The sequence below is a fragment of the Cucurbita pepo genome, chromosome LG20, assembly GCF_002806865.2.
Source record: "Cucurbita pepo subsp. pepo cultivar mu-cu-16 chromosome LG20, ASM280686v2, whole genome shotgun sequence".
Taxonomy (NCBI): Eukaryota; Viridiplantae; Streptophyta; class Magnoliopsida; order Cucurbitales; family Cucurbitaceae; genus Cucurbita; species Cucurbita pepo.
In genome coordinates, this window is record NC_036657.1 from 1,015,045 (window position 1) to 1,033,204 (window position 18,160).

The 18,160-nt window shown below is 35.1% G+C and overlaps 4 protein-coding genes across 8 annotated transcripts; 1 reads left to right on the forward strand and 3 right to left on the reverse strand.

Moving 5' to 3' along the window:
- The first annotated feature begins 85 nt into the window (after positions 1–85).
- LOC111782675 (DNA-binding protein RHL1-like) lies at positions 86–6,574 on the forward strand. Its single transcript, XM_023663471.1, has 12 exons — positions 86–466; positions 782–892; positions 1,853–1,939; positions 2,831–3,042; positions 3,571–3,686; positions 3,816–4,006; positions 4,996–5,035; positions 5,120–5,169; positions 5,248–5,293; positions 5,403–5,437; positions 5,944–5,982; positions 6,274–6,574. Exons 1-12 carry the CDS (start codon positions 146–148, stop codon positions 6,298–6,300), a joined length of 1,275 nt encoding a protein of 424 aa, XP_023519239.1. The 5' UTR covers positions 86–145; the 3' UTR covers positions 6,301–6,574.
- Positions 6,575–6,817: 243 nt separating this feature from the next.
- On the reverse strand, positions 6,818–11,187 carry LOC111783553 (probable metal-nicotianamine transporter YSL7). 3 transcript variants are annotated; one of them, XM_023664478.1, is made up of 6 exons: positions 10,468–11,187; positions 9,513–9,667; positions 8,863–8,960; positions 8,640–8,774; positions 8,261–8,450; positions 6,818–8,170 (listed from the first exon to the last, which is right to left on the reverse strand). In XM_023664478.1, the coding sequence occupies exons 1-6, from the start codon at positions 10,871–10,873 to the stop codon at positions 7,073–7,075; spliced, it is 2,082 nt and encodes a 693-aa protein (XP_023520246.1). In that variant the 5' UTR covers positions 10,874–11,187; the 3' UTR covers positions 6,818–7,072. The 3 variants fall into 3 exon arrangements, with proteins under 3 accessions (XP_023520246.1, XP_023520247.1, XP_023520248.1); XM_023664479.1 differs by lacking the exon at positions 10,468–11,187 and adding an exon at positions 9,804–10,443; XM_023664480.1 differs by lacking the exon at positions 9,513–9,667 and having other exon boundaries at positions 10,468–10,596.
- Positions 11,188–13,684: 2,497 nt separating this feature from the next.
- On the reverse strand, positions 13,685–15,904 carry LOC111783554 (DNA-directed RNA polymerases II, IV and V subunit 12-like). Of its 3 annotated transcripts, none has more exons than XM_023664483.1 (4): positions 15,702–15,904; positions 15,540–15,601; positions 15,219–15,311; positions 13,685–13,971 (listed from the first exon to the last, which is right to left on the reverse strand). In XM_023664483.1, the coding sequence occupies exons 2-4, from the start codon at positions 15,577–15,579 to the stop codon at positions 13,949–13,951; spliced, it is 156 nt and encodes a 51-aa protein (XP_023520251.1). In that variant the 5' UTR covers positions 15,580–15,601; positions 15,702–15,904; the 3' UTR covers positions 13,685–13,948. The 3 variants fall into 3 exon arrangements, with proteins under 3 accessions (XP_023520251.1, XP_023520250.1, XP_023520249.1); XM_023664482.1 differs by having other exon boundaries at positions 15,763–15,903; XM_023664481.1 differs by having other exon boundaries at positions 15,540–15,903.
- An 857-nt stretch (positions 15,905–16,761) lies between these two features.
- LOC111783556 (kunitz trypsin inhibitor 2) lies at positions 16,762–17,535 on the reverse strand. The gene has a single exon (XM_023664484.1). The coding sequence runs from the start codon at positions 17,502–17,504 to the stop codon at positions 16,893–16,895; it is 612 nt and encodes a 203-aa protein (XP_023520252.1). The 5' UTR covers positions 17,505–17,535; the 3' UTR covers positions 16,762–16,892.
- Positions 17,536–18,160: the final 625 nt, after the last annotated feature.

Here is an 18,160-nt window from a genome sequence, read left to right on the forward strand (position 1 = left end):
GATAAATATTTTTAAAAATCAGAAATATTTCAACTATGCTCGTTCTAGTTTCGCCATATAAAAATTAAAATTTGAAAAATTGAAATAAAAAGGAAAAAAGAAAGAAGAGTAAACTGGAGTCCAGAGCTGACTACCGGCATCAGAAATGGCGCGAGGATCATCGTCTTCGAAGAGGGACGAAGCAAAAGGAGCAATGGATCCCGAGATTGCAGCACGAAAGCGGCTTAAGAAGCTTGCATTTACCAATAACATACTTTCAGAAACCCAGGCCAAGCCCCAGGCGTATCTGAGCCCTTCAGCGACGGTTCTGAAGCACCATGGCAAAGACATTGTCAAGAAATCTCAGCGAAAGAACAGGTTCCTCTTCTCGTTTTCGGGCTTGCTCGCTCCTGTTAGTGGAGGAAAGATTGGCGAGCTCAAGGATTTGGGGACCAAGAATCCCATTCTCTATCTCGACTTTCCTCAGGTTCGTCTGTTTCTTCTTTGCTCTAAACATCTTTCTATTTTTCTCTGCTTTGAAAGGTTCCTACAGTTTTCTTCAACTTTTTCTCCTGTTTCGCGTTCTTATATGTTCTTGTTGCCTGTGCATTTGGCGCTTGTTTGTCATCTCCATCCACCCCCAAGTATGATAGACAATCCCATATAGCACTCCATGTTTCTCCCATGTCTCTTCTATACCTACGTTTCATCTTCTGATAGCCTTATTTTGATGTAGAATTTATGTGGTCATTAAGCATGTCGAAGTGGAGTTGTTCTCCGTACTAATTCTTTTGCTTTTCAGGGGCGTCTAAAGTTGTTTGGAACTATCGTGTATCCGAAGAACAGATATTTGACTTTGCAGTTTTCTAGAGGCGGAAAGAATGTGATGTGTGAAGATTGTTTTGATAATATGGTTGGTCTTTTTGCTTTTCCTTTTTTCCCTCCTTTTTTTTTTTGGCATCTTTGTGTCTTTTCTTTCAAAGATAAGGCAAAAATCCTCAGATTCAGTGCAAGTTGGGCTCGATTAGATCTAATGTATTGGCCTTTCTCTTGGTTTTGTTTTTAGATAGTTTTTGAATATCGATAATGTGAGATCCCACATCGATTGGAGAGGGTAACGAAACATTCTTTATAAGGGTGTGGAAACCTCTCCCTAGTAGATGCGTTTTAAAAAACCTTGGAGGGTTGGTGGGTCGGAGGGAAGCGCGAAAGGAAAAGCCCAAAGAGGACAATATCGGCTAGCGGTGGACTTGATAAAATTGTGGGTTTTCCCTCTTTTAAGTAATTAGGATCTTTGCCTTCAATAGCTTTTCCGAAAATTCACTAATCACAATGGGGGAAGTTCTTTTCTTAATCTCGTTATTGAAGTCGATACAGATGGCATCACATTGAACAAATAAAGTCAAACAGTTCCAATGAAGCATGGTGCCTAAAATGTTGATGCTCAAGGTGCAAGGCTTCTGTTAGTATTAGGCCTTTGACTGAGTAGACAATAGGTCAAGTATTGGCCAGAGCTTGCAGACATCTAGCAAGATCTCTTCTTAAATGATATGTTTGCCCGATAAAGTGTGGCAAGGAAAATCATCCCCCCACCAAAAATAAAGGGAAAAAGAAGAAGAAAAAACCAGGTTAAGTTCTCCTGGTGTTTTGGCAAACGATGCCTCAAGTAGATGCCAGATTGTATCATTTTTTGTTCCCTGCCATTATTTACTATCTTCAGATTAAGAACAATTGTTAGGTTCCGATTCACCATGTTGAACGACTCTCTTAGTTTAATCATCATAATGGTGGGAACACCTTTTTTCTTAGTATTTAAGAAATAAGGCCTCTAAGCATATATATTATGACTCAACGGTTTTTTCTCCGACTGCAGATTGTCTTTTCTGATGCATGGTGGATTGGAACAAAAGATGAAAATCCAGAGGAGGACCGTCTTGATTTTCCTAAAGAAATGACTATGGTAAGTTTCTTGATAATTTTCAGGTTCTTAAATTTTTTTTTTGGTTTTTCGAGTGCCTCTACGTTTCCCATGTAAAATTTCCATATGCATCTCGTTTCTGAAGATTATTAATGGAGCAGAATAATGTGAATGCATCCCTTATGAGAGTCGCATAATAATTTCATTCAGTGAAAGGACTATACTTTTTGTTGACTAAACTTTTTAATTTCCTTGTGTGCCCATTTAGCAAAAAGAAAGAAAAAACTTAACGGGGCAGTGTCGATACTTTTTTAAACAGTCGTTTAGTTAATTTCTTCATGCTTTTTAATTTGTAACTCTTCTTGGAACCTCCATGAAGCTGATTTTATTGTTGTAAGAAGCCTAATATTACTGGTTCTAACTCTCTTATTATGTTTTTATATTGAAGTTATCCGTCAGGCTGGTCAATATCATTGCATTGCTCTTGTTAGTGTTTGATCCATTCTTTCCTTGGCCCATGTAAGAATTCGTCGTCTGATTTAATCTTCTTGTTCGTGGATGCTCCATAGGANTAGAATTTATTAATCTCACTATTTATTTTTGTCACCTAGCATGATCGGGTTCTAGTTTTTCTTTTTTTGGTGTACTTGTTCTTCCCGTCCTGTGAATTTCCCTTTCTTATTACATTTTCTTCTTCATTACACGCTTTACCACTTGTAGTAAGGTAGTATATCAATTCCATTTCTGCATCTCCTGGAGGGCTTATATGTGAAGCTTCTTGTATGGTTGTTTCGCGAGTCTGCACTGTTTTATTTGGGGCTGGTGCTGTTGTTCCTTCCTTTCTATTGTACTTTCACTTTCTGAATTGAAGTTCATTTTGAGAGAGACAGAAAGACGGAGAGAATTTGCTAACTCCTAGCTGTTATATGTCAGGGACAATGTGGAGAATATGACTTTAACGGTGGTGCTGGTGTAGCCAGTACGAGTAAGCAGAGTGTTCAAAAGAAGGGAATCAATCGTGCCGAAGAAAATTCCCTTAAAGAAGAACATGGAGATGACTTAGTGGACCTGGAAGACAACATGACAAATTCAATGAAGACTACGCCAGTTAGACATTCTGAAAGATCTGCCGGAAAAGTATTCAAGTATTACCCTTTGCATATGTTGTTACTACGTAATTGCTATCTAATTATCAATAAGGCAGAAAGGCAATAGGTTTCTTGTCAAATAATATTTTGCATCAAATGGCTTATTTGATCAGCAATCAGTACTATGAATGGTAGAATATTATGCTGGATGTCCATAATTGGTTTATGATTTTAGAAGTTTGCAACTTTAAAACATGTTTTTCATAACGTCCACATTCGTTTCATTACTAATATTCCTAGCAGCTCCTCTGTTTAAATATTTTTTCCAATTATTTTACTTCTTCGACCATAGCGAATTTGAGTGAGCACCGCTTTAATCCTAGGTGTTTGTCTTGTTGAACTACCTTAAGCCCATTCAGAACTCCAGTTTCTTTCACTTCATCAGCTAGATGGTGTTAGTTGCTATACAGTGCGTTGCTTTGGATTTATAATTCTTATAAGGCTGTACAAATATGAAACAACCAACTTAATTGTTGAGTCTACCTTTTGTAATATGGTTTAATTTATTTCCTTTTCGTGTTTTAGTTTTGCACAGGCTTTTTCTAAGGAGGAGTCTGCTGGCACTTACGCTGATTTTTCTGAAGGAGAAGAAAAGAATATTGTCATCCATGAACCTTCAATTGGAGATCATGCGAGTGAAAATATCCTGTTTATGATTATTGAGTAGTTTGTTTTAATTCAATCTCTGCAGCTTTCTATTTTTGTTGATTCAATCTTGAAATTTATGTCTGCTGCTTTACTGTATGTTCGCTCCCTTAATTGATTGATACAGACAGAAGTTGTCTCTGTCGATTCTGAAGATAAAGATGCTGTGGAAAGACCTCGATTTCTTGAAGGAAATAGAACACCAATTTCTAAGTCTAAAAATGGTTCTCGGGCCAAGGGAAATGCTCAGAGTGGTAATCGTGGGTTACTTGTCCAGCCTACTCTACCTAGTTTGTTCAAGAAAGTGGAGGAAAAGGTAATATCTGAAAACCTTTACTCAACATGTGGAAATAAATTGTTGTTTAGAATCTGTTTACTGCTACATTTAGGGGTTTATTATAACTAGTAATTATTTTTTTGATGCAAAAGGAAATGCTCCAAGTAAAATTCTCATTAATCCTTAATTCTTCTTCCGATGAGCCAGTCTCCGTTCTGTGGTAGGGCAAGCACACAGTAAAATATCAATCAAAACATACACTCCATCTCTGCCTATAGTCTCGTTCCTCTCCCTATCCTTTACAGTTGAGTTGCTTTGTTCCTCTCCATATCGGTTGAGAATCTTTTCTTTCCTCTCCACTCTACTTTTCTACAGAAATCTGTCAATTCATTATATGATTCCTAAGTCTACTTATTCATGCGGTAGAAGAGACCACCTAACATAGAATTGCTCCAAGTAAAGCACACTTAACCATAGAGTTCTTATGATTGAGTCACCAAAAAGGAAGATGCACATTATAGATAGTGACTTTCAACACTTTTAAGCTTTCCTTAATCATCTTATCCTCGTGATCACTATCATTTGGATAGTGATCTCTGTTCATTCATATACCCATTTTTTACTTGGGTGTCTGCAGTTGCATGCCAAAAAATCCTGTCTCCCATGACTGCAAATATTGATAATTAAAGATGGAAGCGGAAGAAGGCTCTCTCCAGAGACCAGAGCGAATATGAGCCTCTAAAATTTTAGAAATTTTCAATATATGACCGTCATAGTTTCCTTGCCTAAATTAATTGTCTCGATGGAAGACAGAATATGATATAACACTCCTTTTTAGCAGAAAAAGTATCAATAAAATAACTTGATAAAAAAAGTTGACTTTTCAAGATTTTTCTAAAACATGATTATTTCTTTCCATCCAAATGACCCAGCAAAGTGCTATAACTCCTCCAAAAATGTCTTATCTGAATAATAAACTTTATATCTTTAAGGCACATTTATTTGAAATGAATGCTTACTGTTTTCAGAGGACACCAAGAAGTTCAAAGAGGTCTTCAACACCCAAAGGTTCTAATTTTGTTCATTGATTTTATAATCATGACCATGAGAATACTACAGTAACATCAAATATGAAATTTTTGTTTTCCACAGTTTCTGCCCAAAAGATGCAGCTCTCTGGTTCAAAGCAAAAGATTGACCAGGTGATAAATCTTCATTTTTTAAATTTTATATATATATCTCCAGGAATTGACCGTAATGGATTCTTGTGTAATTTTCAGGATGAAGGATTAAAGAAGAGGAGGGTTGTCCAGGGACAAGATGATGGTTAATCTCTCATGCTGTCTCCATTTACTGCCACTTATTTCTCTAACAGGCTTAGATATGATATGTTTTACATGGTCAGTTGATGTATATTAGCTCTTTCAATTTGCAGGAGGAAAAATCCGGAGGAAGGATACAGAATATGAGGTATTAGTGCCATTTTTGCAAATTGTCCATTTAAAACATTTGCTGCTTTATTAGCTTCAGGATTTCTTATGTGCACTAATCCAGCTAGGAGTGGATATGCTTCTCTTATTTATTATCTAACTGAACAAGTCAGCCAGAAGTATCTTCATATTAATCAACTTAGCTGTTTGTGGAAAGTTTTCACAAATATTACTTTTTGGTTAGTAAGTTTCAAAATGGTCAGTTTTAGTTTCTTTTCTTGGTGAAACTAACAAAAAGCCTTTAATTTTATGTTGCTGGCACTTGCCATCCTTCAGACAAATTCAACCAGCCATTCCTTCTCATGTCTAAGGCTCTAGAAAACTTGTTTCATCAGGTCACAATTAAAGTTTTCAAAATTTAATAGGCTCTGAATTTGCAACTCCGTGTAGTCTATTTCCATTTTCTATTCACGATCAAGTGTGGATGAAATGGTTGACGGATGAGACATCATTGTATACTAAATCTGGTCTTTCTATATCTTGTAGGACGAAGATGACATCGAAGAGTTGTCGAGCTCTCAAGAGGTGAGTGTTCAGTACCTATTATATAAACTACGTACTTCTACCATGATTTCTAGGATATTGGTTTGTAAGTTTGTTGAGCTGAGCCGTAGGTTTGTACTCATTTTGGAGTCTGATGGAAATATTTGGCTGAACTTAGTACATGTAGTTAGTCCTTACCCTATATTAATTTCTCATTGTCGTGCATCCCATCACGTTTGTTGGAAAGTTGTCATTTCTTGTCTGAATAATTATTTATTTCATGTAAGGTTAGGATCTTGCACGGTTTTGCTCACAGTTTTGCTTGTCATTTAGGACACTGATGAAGATTGGACAAGTTGAGGTTACATTCTAACAATGTAAGCCACAGCAACAGCTAGGATTGCATAGCAAGGATTGTATTCAAAGAGAATGCCATGCTCCACCAGTTTCTTTGATGCTGCTGGCTAACTAAAATTATAGAAACTTAACCATAAAATAGTCTTCAAGTTAAGTTTTTATCATAAAGTTAGGCAATGTAAAACTGTACACATTTCATAGGGGCTTGGACCAAATTTGCAACTTAAAAGTTGAAAGTATTCGACAATCTTAGAGATTAAGCCATATATTAGAGGTTCGAATTCTCTCATAACTTATTGAACTCCCACCATTTTAAATCTCAATTTTCATCCGAGAGGTAAAGGAACTTATACTCTAATAGTAATTTTAAAATGCTATGAAAGATTATGAAATAATATGTTCTTTAAATAAAAGAAAATGTTAAAAAGGATTTCGTATATATTTAATTTAACCTAGTNTTTTTTTTTTTTTTTTTTTTTTTTTTTTCATCAGATTTCACTTGAGTTGAAAATTTATCAGGTACACAAATGATTTAACCTTTATTATTTACTTTTTTTAGCATAAATACATTATACAAATCTCACACAATTGCTTAGCTATACAACAGAATAAAACCTGGATCTCCTCTGCTCCCATGGAAACCAAAATAGGAGGCTCTTCTACAACATAAAGAAACCAAAAGGAGAGGGGAGGCGTTGAGATAATTAAGCCCATAGATGTATTTAGCTTGGACAAAGCCACAGATAAATTCCAAGAATAACACAAAATTTCAGAGCTACGATCCTAGGAACTTATCTACTCTTGCGTTGGTTGCCCTTGATAGGAACTTCATGCACATTGGTGGCTTGACTTCCGCCAATGCCAAAATTGAATAAGGCAACATCCAAATTCCATCCCCACATATCAAACCGGATGCTACAGCTGGACCAAACGCATCCGCCTTGGTTTTGTTTAGCTTCTGCCACACAAACAATATCAAGCTTCCAAGGCTCATATCAATTGCAAAGTATGGCCCTAAGTAGAATGGCAATGCCATTGCCATAGGTAAGGGAATGAACCTTGCCCACTTTTTTGGTATCAAGTCTTTAATCAAGTTAACCAAAATGGCGGTGGCGAAAAACACATAACAAAAGGTAAGACAATTCTTTGGTAGACTTGAGAGGCCTTCAACACCCAACACAGACATGTTGCGAAAAAGAACCGCATTCGGGGCGGGGTATTGACCAGTTCGGAGACCAAGATCATCAAATGCCTTGTAGAAGAGCCAAAAGACACAAGGGGAAATAATGCAGCCCATTGTTGTGCCTACTACTTGGCTGACAAACATGGAGCGGGGTGAAGCTAAGGTTAGATAGCCGGTCTTGAAATCCTGCATTAAGTCGGACGCTGTGGAGACAATATTCATCATGACCCCACAAGCTGCTAGACCAGCAATAACTCCTCCATGCAAAGGCCCAGCCCAGGCACCAATTGTGAAAATGGCAAGCTTTCCATAAGTAGATGCTAGAGACCAATCCGTGAGTCCACATCCATATGCATTACAGAAGGCCAAGATAGGAGCAAAGACGTAGATGACCAAAATATAATACCATTTCAGCTGGGGAAAGATGTGTGGAAGAGTGTTAATCGACACTGCAGCAATCACAACATAGCCTCCAATGGCAAACCAGATTGGTATTTGATCCTTGAGAAAAAGTTGTTTCCTTCGTTCATCATCATAAGAAAACTCAGACCTTGATGAACTTCCCAAGGAAAAATCTTCAGCCTCTCTTTTGTGTTGAAGTTGGCTGAACAACCCGGAGAGGGTCCGAGTCAATACTTTGAAGAAGTTGTATAGGCCATCACCAAGAATTATGGCTATTGCTATAAATACCTGAGGTCAATGTCAAAAATAAGTTCCTTTAAAGAGATTTTTTTNGGGGGGGGGAAGAAAATAGTATGCTTGTTTAAGATGGAAGATCACCTTGTAACCTTCAAGACCACTAAGGTCATCTGAGCTCAATTTCTCACTAAACCATTGACCCTTTTTATTTTCTATGAGAGGCCACATTATGCCCCAAGAGATAATTCCTCCAACGAGCACCGATACGTTTATTATGTGGGGGCAAATCATTCCAACTCCAATATATGTTGCTGAGAAGTCGAAGTAAAACCTACATAATTAACCACAAAAAGCACAGTGACCCACATGACAATGTCGTGAAATTGCAACAATATATTTTACATTTAAATCTTCATAAATCGATGTAAAAGGATATATAAACGATATAGCTATCGAGCTCATTGAAGCAATAGAGGATTAGTCAAACAATCGAAGTGGAGGAACTATAGCTATATAATACCTGTTTGCACGTGCTTGGAGCCCAAATGTTGGAAAATGTGCAAATCCACAACCATCTGCAGCTTGAAAGAACCATTGAAAAAAGCCCCACAAGAAGCTCAAAGAGAAAAACCTGCCAAGCAGTCTCACCTGTTTCCTACAAGATCAGGCACAAAAAAAGGTAGATATTAGAACGGCTTTCATTTGAGTATCATTATAATTAATTATATATGATAACACATTACTTTGCTAGTGCAGCTCCTCGGGGAGTATGGAAACTATTAATCAAATGAGCAGTTGCAGTACCACTTGGATAAGTTAATTTGAAGTCAACGACCATGATCTGCAATTAATTCCAGGACAAAGTGATCAAGAGATAATAATGGATAATTTCAAGTCAACAAGTATTGCAACATCAACTTGTTAAATGGAACATAAGTATCTAGTTCTTTTTCTATCTTTTGAGTAAGAAACAATCCACTTAAAAAGGAGTACAGGAGGAGAAAGGAAATGCCTATCCAAATCCACTCAACCACTATATAGAACATCTAGAAGAAAGGAACAAAAAAAATAAAGGAACATTCCAATCAGGTTGAATCCTAGAGGAATAGTTACAGTGTTTATTTATCACCAAATAATCATCTAGAATCTAAGAACAAAACAATCTCCTCCATAGAATGAACATTCATAGAAGCCCTATATGAAGGATTATTGGTTTTCTATTTCCTTTGAAAGTTCCTTCATCATGCATAACGTTGCAGTTGTTCGTATGCTAATTTCTTCACATTAATTGCTGTTGCATTGAAGTTTCATAGCTTATTTTGGATAAACCCCACTTAGCTTTAGTTGTAAGAAGCTGAAAATATTTGTTGCAACTTGCAACAAGGTATCATACCTTTCGCAAGGGTACAACTGAGAAGAGGCCAAGAAAGCTAACAACAAATAGAAAACCAATAATCCATCCTAATGATGGATCTTTGAAATCTTTACTGCCGGATGATCTATGAGCAATCCGTTCGCTCATTCCAAATAAGTAACTTCCAAAACCTCCTGTCAATTGAAATAATCAAAGAGTACAATTTAGTCTGACAGAAATCAGGAATTATAATTTCCAATGATGTGGAATAATAATCCATTGGGATTCTCCCACACCAGAAACAATTATCAGTCTCAAATAGAAGTTTACTTGAAAGCTTGGTGTAAAAATAGCCTTAGAAAACTGGTTTCTTTTTTCGTTTCTCAGAGCAGAGTAGTCATGAAGTGTTCTTAGACATCTGGGCAAATGAGAAATTCTTTTCTTCAATTGAAAGATGGATGTTAGAATGCATCGCTCATGGTGATGGAAGGCCAAGGAAAAACTGTACCACAGATAGCTGAGCTTCAAAGGTATGGTCAAAGACCATCTTTGTCTATAACTTCTACAATATGTATATTATAAGACGGTGTTCTGCTAACAATTTATATTGGAACAGAAGTTTTCTCGTTGTTTGTAGGTTATGCAAGTGCACCTATTTCCATTAGAAGAAACCATTAACAAAAGCAAGGCCACAAGCACAAAAATAAATATATGAAGTTAATTACAAGCAAGCGGCAATCATTCGCCCAAAAAAGGTTTGACAGATAAATCGCAGTTATCAAAATTCCATCTAAAAGAATTAAAGCAATCACGATTATGGCACAGATTTGAGCACAAAAGCTCGCAAAAATCTGCGCCAATAACACGCGACAACAAACCAACCAGGGGAAAAAAGGAACAATAATGAAAACTTGAAATCGAAGTTAGTATTCCCGTCTAAATTAAGCGTGAACAAGAATCTACAACCAGTGAATGAAATGGTTAAGGGACAAACCGCTGAAAGCGATGCCAGACGAGGCAACAACACAGGTTTGGATGACAGTGTTCTCCTGCCTGGTGAAAGGCTGCCTCAAGAGGCCTGACCTCTCCAAAAATTTCGTCCATGACTTGACAAAGAAGAAACCTAATAGACCAGCAGATACGTTGAGTGAAGGTATAATACCAGTGGTCAGGTTGAGCTTCATTACAATGAAGCTGAACAAAATGCTCAGCCAAAAACTAACGAAAAAAGCTCTAAACGTCAGCTGCTTCCTCCATGGAGGCACTTCTTGGTCCTCAAAGAACTCCTCGATGGATAGCACTCCACTCACTTCCCCAAATCTCTGCCTGTTCATCGAATTTGAACTGCGTTCGGAATCCAAACGCTTCACTACACGACCATCCACTCCTTTCTCCTCCATACTGTCTCGTTAGCGACGACCTTGAGGCTAGAATCAGAACTGGAAACTGAACTTCCGATGAACTGAACCAAAGAAGCGGAATTCATTGGAACCGCATAAATATTGGGAATGTTGCTATCATTTGATACGTGGATGGAAATTTGTTGGGGACGAGACAAAAGAATAGCCCAAATTACTCTCCGATTGACTTCCAAGTCGGCGATTTGGGGCGGAATCATGATGTCGACAGTGATGGGAGTCGCCAACTTGGGCCGTGGAAATTCCCTCACGTCTCCAATTATTTCACTCTCGGATTACTGCTTCGCCTATACACTATAAGATTGGGTTCTGTATTTCCTTTTTTTTTTTTAATTATCAAAATTAATTTAATTTAATTTAATTTAATTTATGATTGAATATACCAAATGGTTTAGGGTTTTTTAAGAACTATAATGTATTAGACAATGTTCTTTCATTCTCAACAAAGTTTGCAGCTTTACTTGACCATACACATTCAATGCACGTGTCTATTTCTTCATTGGTGACTTTAGCTACTTTGCTTTTACTTTAGGCCGAGTCCTAAAATTCAACCTAGCATCTACTCTAAGCTAAAGTTCTTCAAACACAATATTGCATCTCGTTTCATTATCTTGATTCTCGATGATATGAATTTTATGTTTCTACATCGATTTAGGACTCATTGGAACGAGTTTGAACCTTTTCATTGGGTCCAACACAAGGTTTATTGTGAGATTCCACATCGATTGGAGAAAGGGGTACGAGTGCGACGTTGGGTCCAAAAGACGTGGATTGTGAGATCTCATATCAGTTGGAGAGGAAAACGAAGTATTTTTTAATAAGAGTGTGTAAACCTCTCCTTAGCAGACACGTTTTAAAAACCTCAAGGGGGAAGTCTTGAAAGGGAACGCCCAAAAAAACGCTAGCGGTGGACTTGAATTGATACACTTATAATACTTTATCGGGACTTACCTAATGATTTATACACAAAATGCTTATTGTGACAACTCAAGTTTACCATGCCAACTGAGAATTATTGAGTCTCAATGATGCGGGGTTTACCTAATGATTTATATACTTGAAATGCTTATGCTTACCGTGACAACTCAAGCTAGTACCATGCCAACTAAGAATTATTAAGTCTCAATGATGCTTCGTGATGCCAACGTTCACGTTGACAAGTCAGCTTTCATAATATTTTATCCTAGGAAGGCTAATATGTCAAGGGTGGTTAAGAAGTCAGCTTTCATTTTTGTTTGTTTCTTTCTTTTAGAACAGCCTGCAATTTATGCTTTTAAAAATGCAAATTAGGCAGAGATATTTGCTTGGTTATATTTTTTAAGTTACTTATGATTGTTTTATTTTACAAAAGCAAGAGTTTGAGAGTGTTACATGTTTTTAAATTTTATTTTTCATAATTCATTTTACACGTGATTTAAATGTAATAAAGCTTCACTAATAATACCTTTAAAGCAAATAATAATAATAATAATAATAATAATAATTTTAAAAAATAAATAAATTTTGTGTATTATTCCCTAAAAATCAATAATGAATTAAAATAAAACAAGTTTATGACATTGGTTTTTAATTTTTAATTTTTAAAATATAGGATAATTAAATTTAATAGTTATCACATGAGATAGTAAACACGTTAACTTTTTTCCTCTCACTCTATATATTATAATTAAACATTTATCAATTACATTGCTCACTTAAGTACAAATCTAAAATATATTAATTTAAAGGATTAAGATATAAAATTGACCAAAATATTAAATTTCTGGTTTTTTATTTTTTTATTTTTTTTTACCTATCAAGACTCTAAAATAGCTCTGATTTTAGGCATATAATAAAATAAAAAGAAAATACAACAAATAACAAGTTGACACGTAGACCAATAATTGGCAATGGGGATAAGTAAGCTGAAAAAGTGGGAAGGCAAGTGGACCCCATTGTTGCAGAGAGTTGGGTGCGCTCCACTAATATCCTCCGCATGGTGAGTGCCAATGATCTAGTGGAGGAATCAATCAATTTTACTATTTTCGAATTAAATTCCACGCGTAACACATATTAATTATGCAAAAATAAATAAATAAAAATAAAACTCGAACCGAACCGTTTGACAAAAAAATCCAGATGAAAACAAATTAAATAGACCAAAATTGAACAAAATAACCAAATCAAATAGACCCATATGCTTAATTCCTAAATTGAATATTCAATTAACCAAAATCAATGTCCAAAGTGTTGGATGATGAAAGTCTTATCGCGGCTAATTTAGAGAATGATCATAGATTTATAAAGAAATACTCTTTACATTGGTAAGAGGCATTTTGGAAAAACCCAAAGTAAAGCCACGAGAGCTTATGCTCAAAGTGGACAATATTATACCATTGTGGAGAGTCGTGTTTGTCTAACACAAAGAACTAAAACAGTGTTTCAAATACCATATACCATTCTGATTATTAGTCTAGTAGGGAAAGGTTCAGTTAATTCAAACATAATTAAAAAAAAAAATAAGACACTAGTTAGTATAAAAAAAAAATATAAAAAAACGTGTTCTGATTATTATTTCAAATGTTGAATCTATGATTGAATGGTTAGAATCTTAAAAAATGAACGTAAGCACAACTCAATGATTGATGGATTGTGCAAATTTTGGCATCTCTACTTTTCCTTTAAAAATCTCCAGCTTTTGAATTCCCACCTCATATTACAATCAATAAGATATTTAAAAAAAAACATGTTCACACGTTCCATGAATAAACTAATAATAATAATTTAAAAATAACTTCATTTAACAAGAAAGGCAAATGGAATAGGAATCAAATGTTGATATGCTAATGCAAATGTGAACCTTCCAGTGTATGCAGAATTGACCATTCATATTACCAGTAGGACATGAACTTATCTCACGAGGATAATGACACATATTTAAGCAAACTATAGTGACAGCATTATCATCATGTTTGCATTACAGCAAGTCCTTAGGCCATATCGAGTTCGATTTTGTTTTCCTAAGAAAGACTAACAAAATATTCATGATACTAGAAGTCCAACGCCAGACTAAGCATTTCAGCGGGCCTCATACTGAACAACTGCAGTGATAATAAGCATGAATCGGATTAGATTTCAAATTTGGAAAGAAGCAGATAAATATCAAGGGCAAAGAAAGTAATATGAGATGCATGCTATTGTAAATGAAAAAAACCAAACATTCATGGAGCAAAACAAAGGATATACTACAAAGACAATACAAAAAACCAACCCAGATAAAATCAAACCCATAACAAAAAACAGTGACAGAGTTACACTATAAGAACGGTCTCCAATAACTAAAATGGATGGTTTAACCCGTCCATAGAGAGAGAATCTACGTTTAATCGCAAGACTTGTAATTAGAGAGCATCCCAAATCATAAAAGATAACAAGCATTCTCCAAGAAATGCTTTTGTCTGTCAATTATCCCCAAAGGTTGAGTAGAATAGGTTCTGATAAAATGCAACATGTTGAGAATATATTGTTGAGGTATTGAGAGGTTTAGTCCCACGTTGGCTAATTAAGAGGAAGATCATGAGTTTATAAATAAGGAACACTATCTCCATTGGTATGAGACCTTTTGGGGAAGCCAAAAAGCAAAGGCATGAAAGCTTATGCTCAAAGTGGACAATATCATACTACGGTAGAGGTTCGTGATTTCTAACATATATTAGTTGAATCACTACAAAGTCAATAGTTGCAAATACATGCAATCCATAAACTTTAAAACAAACTGAGTTAATAACACGATTCCTATAGATGATCCATTTTTTGGAATTTTCAAATGAACTATGAAAAGGGTAGAAAGCATTCAAGAATCAGAATGGATGATGGTGTGATAAACTCAAAGGAATTCAAAACAGACGCAAAGAAGTGAAAACATAGCTGATCATTCAGCTCATACAGAGTACTCAAACAAGCAGGCCCAAATGCAATGAAATCAACTTTAGAACTAGACCAACTAAGTACAAAGCCGGCCAAAGCTACCAGTCCCAGAGTTCAACTGACTTGTTTTACTCATCTTCAATATCTACTCAAGAGTTCATTCAGTTTCTTTTCCGCTTAATGAGGAAAATCGTTGTATCTATGGCTGGAAATTGTTAAAATTTACGGAACTAGGAGGTTTGCTCAACCAACTGGCTCTTTTGTACTCTAGATTAAATGAAAAGCCCAAATCTGTCTTATTTCAAATAAATTTTATAGTTAGTCATATGAAAATCTGAAACATCTTCTTGGACGAGATTTGAAAATCCAAACATCCTTAAGAGGAAATATCATATTTAGAGACGATACATTCATNTCTTACTGCGACGGGTGCGCTTCTTGTAGAGAATACGATAACCACACTCTCGACATTGTATGACATCACCCTGCTTCAGTGTGTTCTCCATTCCACAATCTACATAGATTTTAGAGTTCTCAAGATCCAAAACATAGTTAAGTAGGTGAAAATTTAGGGCTAGAATTTTAAATCTATACTCGAATCAACAAACTTCTAAATTCTCGATGTCTTAATATAGTCGAAGTAACTTGATCATGATTAATAGATGCATCCGATAACAGAACTTAAAAACCTAAATACTCGTGAGATTTTGAATAATGGAATCAGTAAACACAACAAGTTTACCTCCACAGATGTAACTGACTGGTTCAAGTTGCGGATCCATGAGTCAAACTTCAAAAATCTTCCTGCGAAATAATTTATTGCTAACTTATGCCAAAAGTAAGAGGCAATTACAGATAGAATGATGAGAAGAAAGTAAAGTGGTGGTGAGGGTGTGCCAGCGACCGGCGACAAGCGACAAGCGACGGCAGAGGGAGATAAGCGAAAAGAAACAGTTGGCGTGTACCTGCCGCTGCGAGGCAGATACGAGGGCAGAGAGAGAAATCGAAGTCGCGTAGGGCTTTGGCGGTGATTACAGTGATGGGCGAGGGAAAATCGAAGAAAAATTAGAAGGGGCGGGGAGAGAAAGCGGCACACGTGTAGGGTGTTCTTTTCTTTTTTTTACTATAAATATATAACAAAATTTTGATTCGTATATATGAGGGTATAATGGTAAAATGGTACCTTTCTTTTCATTTAAGCATTCATTAAAAAAATTATATTTTTAATGATATGAATTCTAATTAAGAATTTCAAATCATTCTCATCTTTGGATCTAATTTTTTAAAAAGATGTGAATAATATATTGATTTTTCTAAAATACAATATATCAAGTTTTGTATTATTATTATTATTTTGAAACAATCAATTTTGTATCACTATGGGATAAGAATAATGTTGTTTAAATAAATAAAATAAATAAACAAAAACAAAAATCACACAAATGTGAATAGAATAAGAAATTATTGAAATGAGGTTTTAATAGATTTATGATATATTCATTTAATAATAATAATATTTTATCTATAAACCATAAAATTTTAATTTTATATTTAACAGAGGTATGAATTTTAAAAAATATGTTGACTTGATCAAAATCTATTAAATATAAATTTTTAAAAAAATATTAAAAGAATTTAAAATTCTTTAATTTATTTAACATAAAATTGAAAAGATATGATATCTATTGGAGGTAAAATTCAATTAATAAATTACTTAAACACTCATTTTACTTTTATCAAATAATACATTTGCTCTTATCATTAAAGTTAAATTAGAGCAACATATTAATTTACCAACAAAATTGGAATTTATCTAAAAACTAAATTTTTTAATGGAAACGGAGAATTTTTTAAATTAAAGTATTTGAAATAAAAGTTTGACTTTTCAATTAAGGAAATATGCTTTGACTTTGATAAAGGGCGGAAAAACTATATTTAATTGAAAACTAAATTAAAATACATTATCAAGGAAATTATTATTCTTCAAAAGGTAAATAACCAAATATTTTATTTAGATAAACTCTGTTATGACTTATGACAAATTACTTCACAAACTCGTGACTATTACACACCGGAGATCTCTTCCAGCTTCCAATTAAACTACCTTGAACATGACAGGGAATGGCGTATCGCTCAAAGCCAGAGCCCTCTTTCCATTCTTGAAGAAGATTCCAACATCTCTGCACATAACTTTACAGAAATCGCACACAGTCGGACAGAATTTGAATTTGTAATCGTTACCGTGTTTCTCAATTTTGAACCAATTGTCCACCGTCTTGACGCCTGGATTTCCTCTGGCTCCGCCGATCGTGATGAACCACTGTTTCGTCGATTCGTCGAATTTGTCCAATTTCCATACCGTCGATGTGGCGCAGATCGTACTGGCCTCGAATTGGACGTTTAAATCCGTCGAAACTCGAACGACGCCTTTTTTAGGGTTTACAGGCAAAAATGCCGCGGGAAGGCCGTTCATTAATTCAAACTGTTCTTGAACGACGTTGAGTGGACATTTGTCCGATTGGAGGTTGCCTAGGGCTAGGCCGCCGCCTCTTCCGCGGAAAACAGGGAGGATGTAGTAGTTGACGCCGGCTCGGAGCTTCTTGCCGTCGATGTCGCGGACGGCGTCCGGCGAGGCGTCGGCTCTGGAGACGCGGACCTCAGAGGCAAGGAGAATGAAAAGAAAAGACAGTAACGCGAAATTCTTCATATTTTTCTTTTTTGGTGTATGAATGAGACTGAGAAAGCTTTGTATTTATAGGAAAGTAGAGAGTCGAAGCTGCTCATTGTTTTATCCCTTTAATTCATTATTTTCTTCACTAGTTTATAAATAATGAATATTATTTTCTGAGAGTTTATATTTAAAATATTAATTACAAGTTTAATTCATAAAATTTAAAGGTTTTGAAATTAACAACTCTTTAATCTCTCCATTATAATTTTAAAAAATTAAATTTATAATATTAAAAAATTTAAATTAAATAGAGAAAATGTTAATAAATTTATAATTTAACTTTAAAAAAATAATTCCCAAACAACTACTTGTTTTTTAAGAAATCTAGGGATCCACATTGAATAAACAAAATTTGAATATAGCCAATAATTTTAAAATTATTCAACAATTTATATCAAAATTAACACTCAAAATATTTTTTGAGTCTATCATGTTCTAAGGATGGCCACGTCGGATTCGTTCATAGAGATAAGTTTTTAAATTCAAACTATTGACAATTCATGTGATTGTATTTTATACTTTAATTATATAAATTTGAATATTGGGAATGGTCAAGACTTTGAAACATCAAGGGGTTTCCTTCTTCTCTACGTTTTAAATGGATAAAATTTCCGACTTTTTTTTTTATTTTA

Bases quoted from the DNA above. Each gene is read 5' to 3' on its own strand.
- LOC111783554 (XM_023664483.1), bottom strand. From the start codon at position 15,579: ATGGATCCGCAACTTGAACCAGTCAGTTACATCTGTGGAG. The intron at 15,312-15,539 runs GTAAACTTGTTG...AAATCTATGTAG, and splicing joins AGTCAGTTACATCTGTGGAG to ATTGTGGAATGGAGAACACA.
- LOC111782675 (XM_023663471.1), top strand. From the start codon at position 146: ATGGCGCGAGGATCATCGTCTTCGAAGAGGGACGAAGCAAAAGGAGCA. The intron at 4,007-4,995 runs GTAATATCTGAA...TACTGTTTTCAG, and splicing joins TCAAGAAAGTGGAGGAAAAG to AGGACACCAAGAAGTTCAAA. The intron at 5,983-6,273 runs GTGAGTGTTCAG...CTTGTCATTTAG, and splicing joins AGTTGTCGAGCTCTCAAGAG to GACACTGATGAAGATTGGAC.
- LOC111783553 (XM_023664478.1), bottom strand. From the start codon at position 10,873: ATGGAGGAGAAAGGAGTGGATGGTCGTGTAGTGAAGCGTTTGGATTCC. The intron at 8,961-9,512 runs GTATGATACCTT...AATTAATTGCAG, and splicing joins CAGTTGTACCCTTGCGAAAG to ATCATGGTCGTTGACTTCAA. The intron at 8,451-8,639 runs GTATTATATAGC...TTAATTATGTAG, and splicing joins CTCCAAGCACGTGCAAACAG to GTTTTACTTCGACTTCTCAG.
- LOC111783556 (XM_023664484.1), bottom strand. From the start codon at position 17,504: ATGAAGAATTTCGCGTTACTGTCTTTTCTTTTCATTCTCCTTGCCTCT.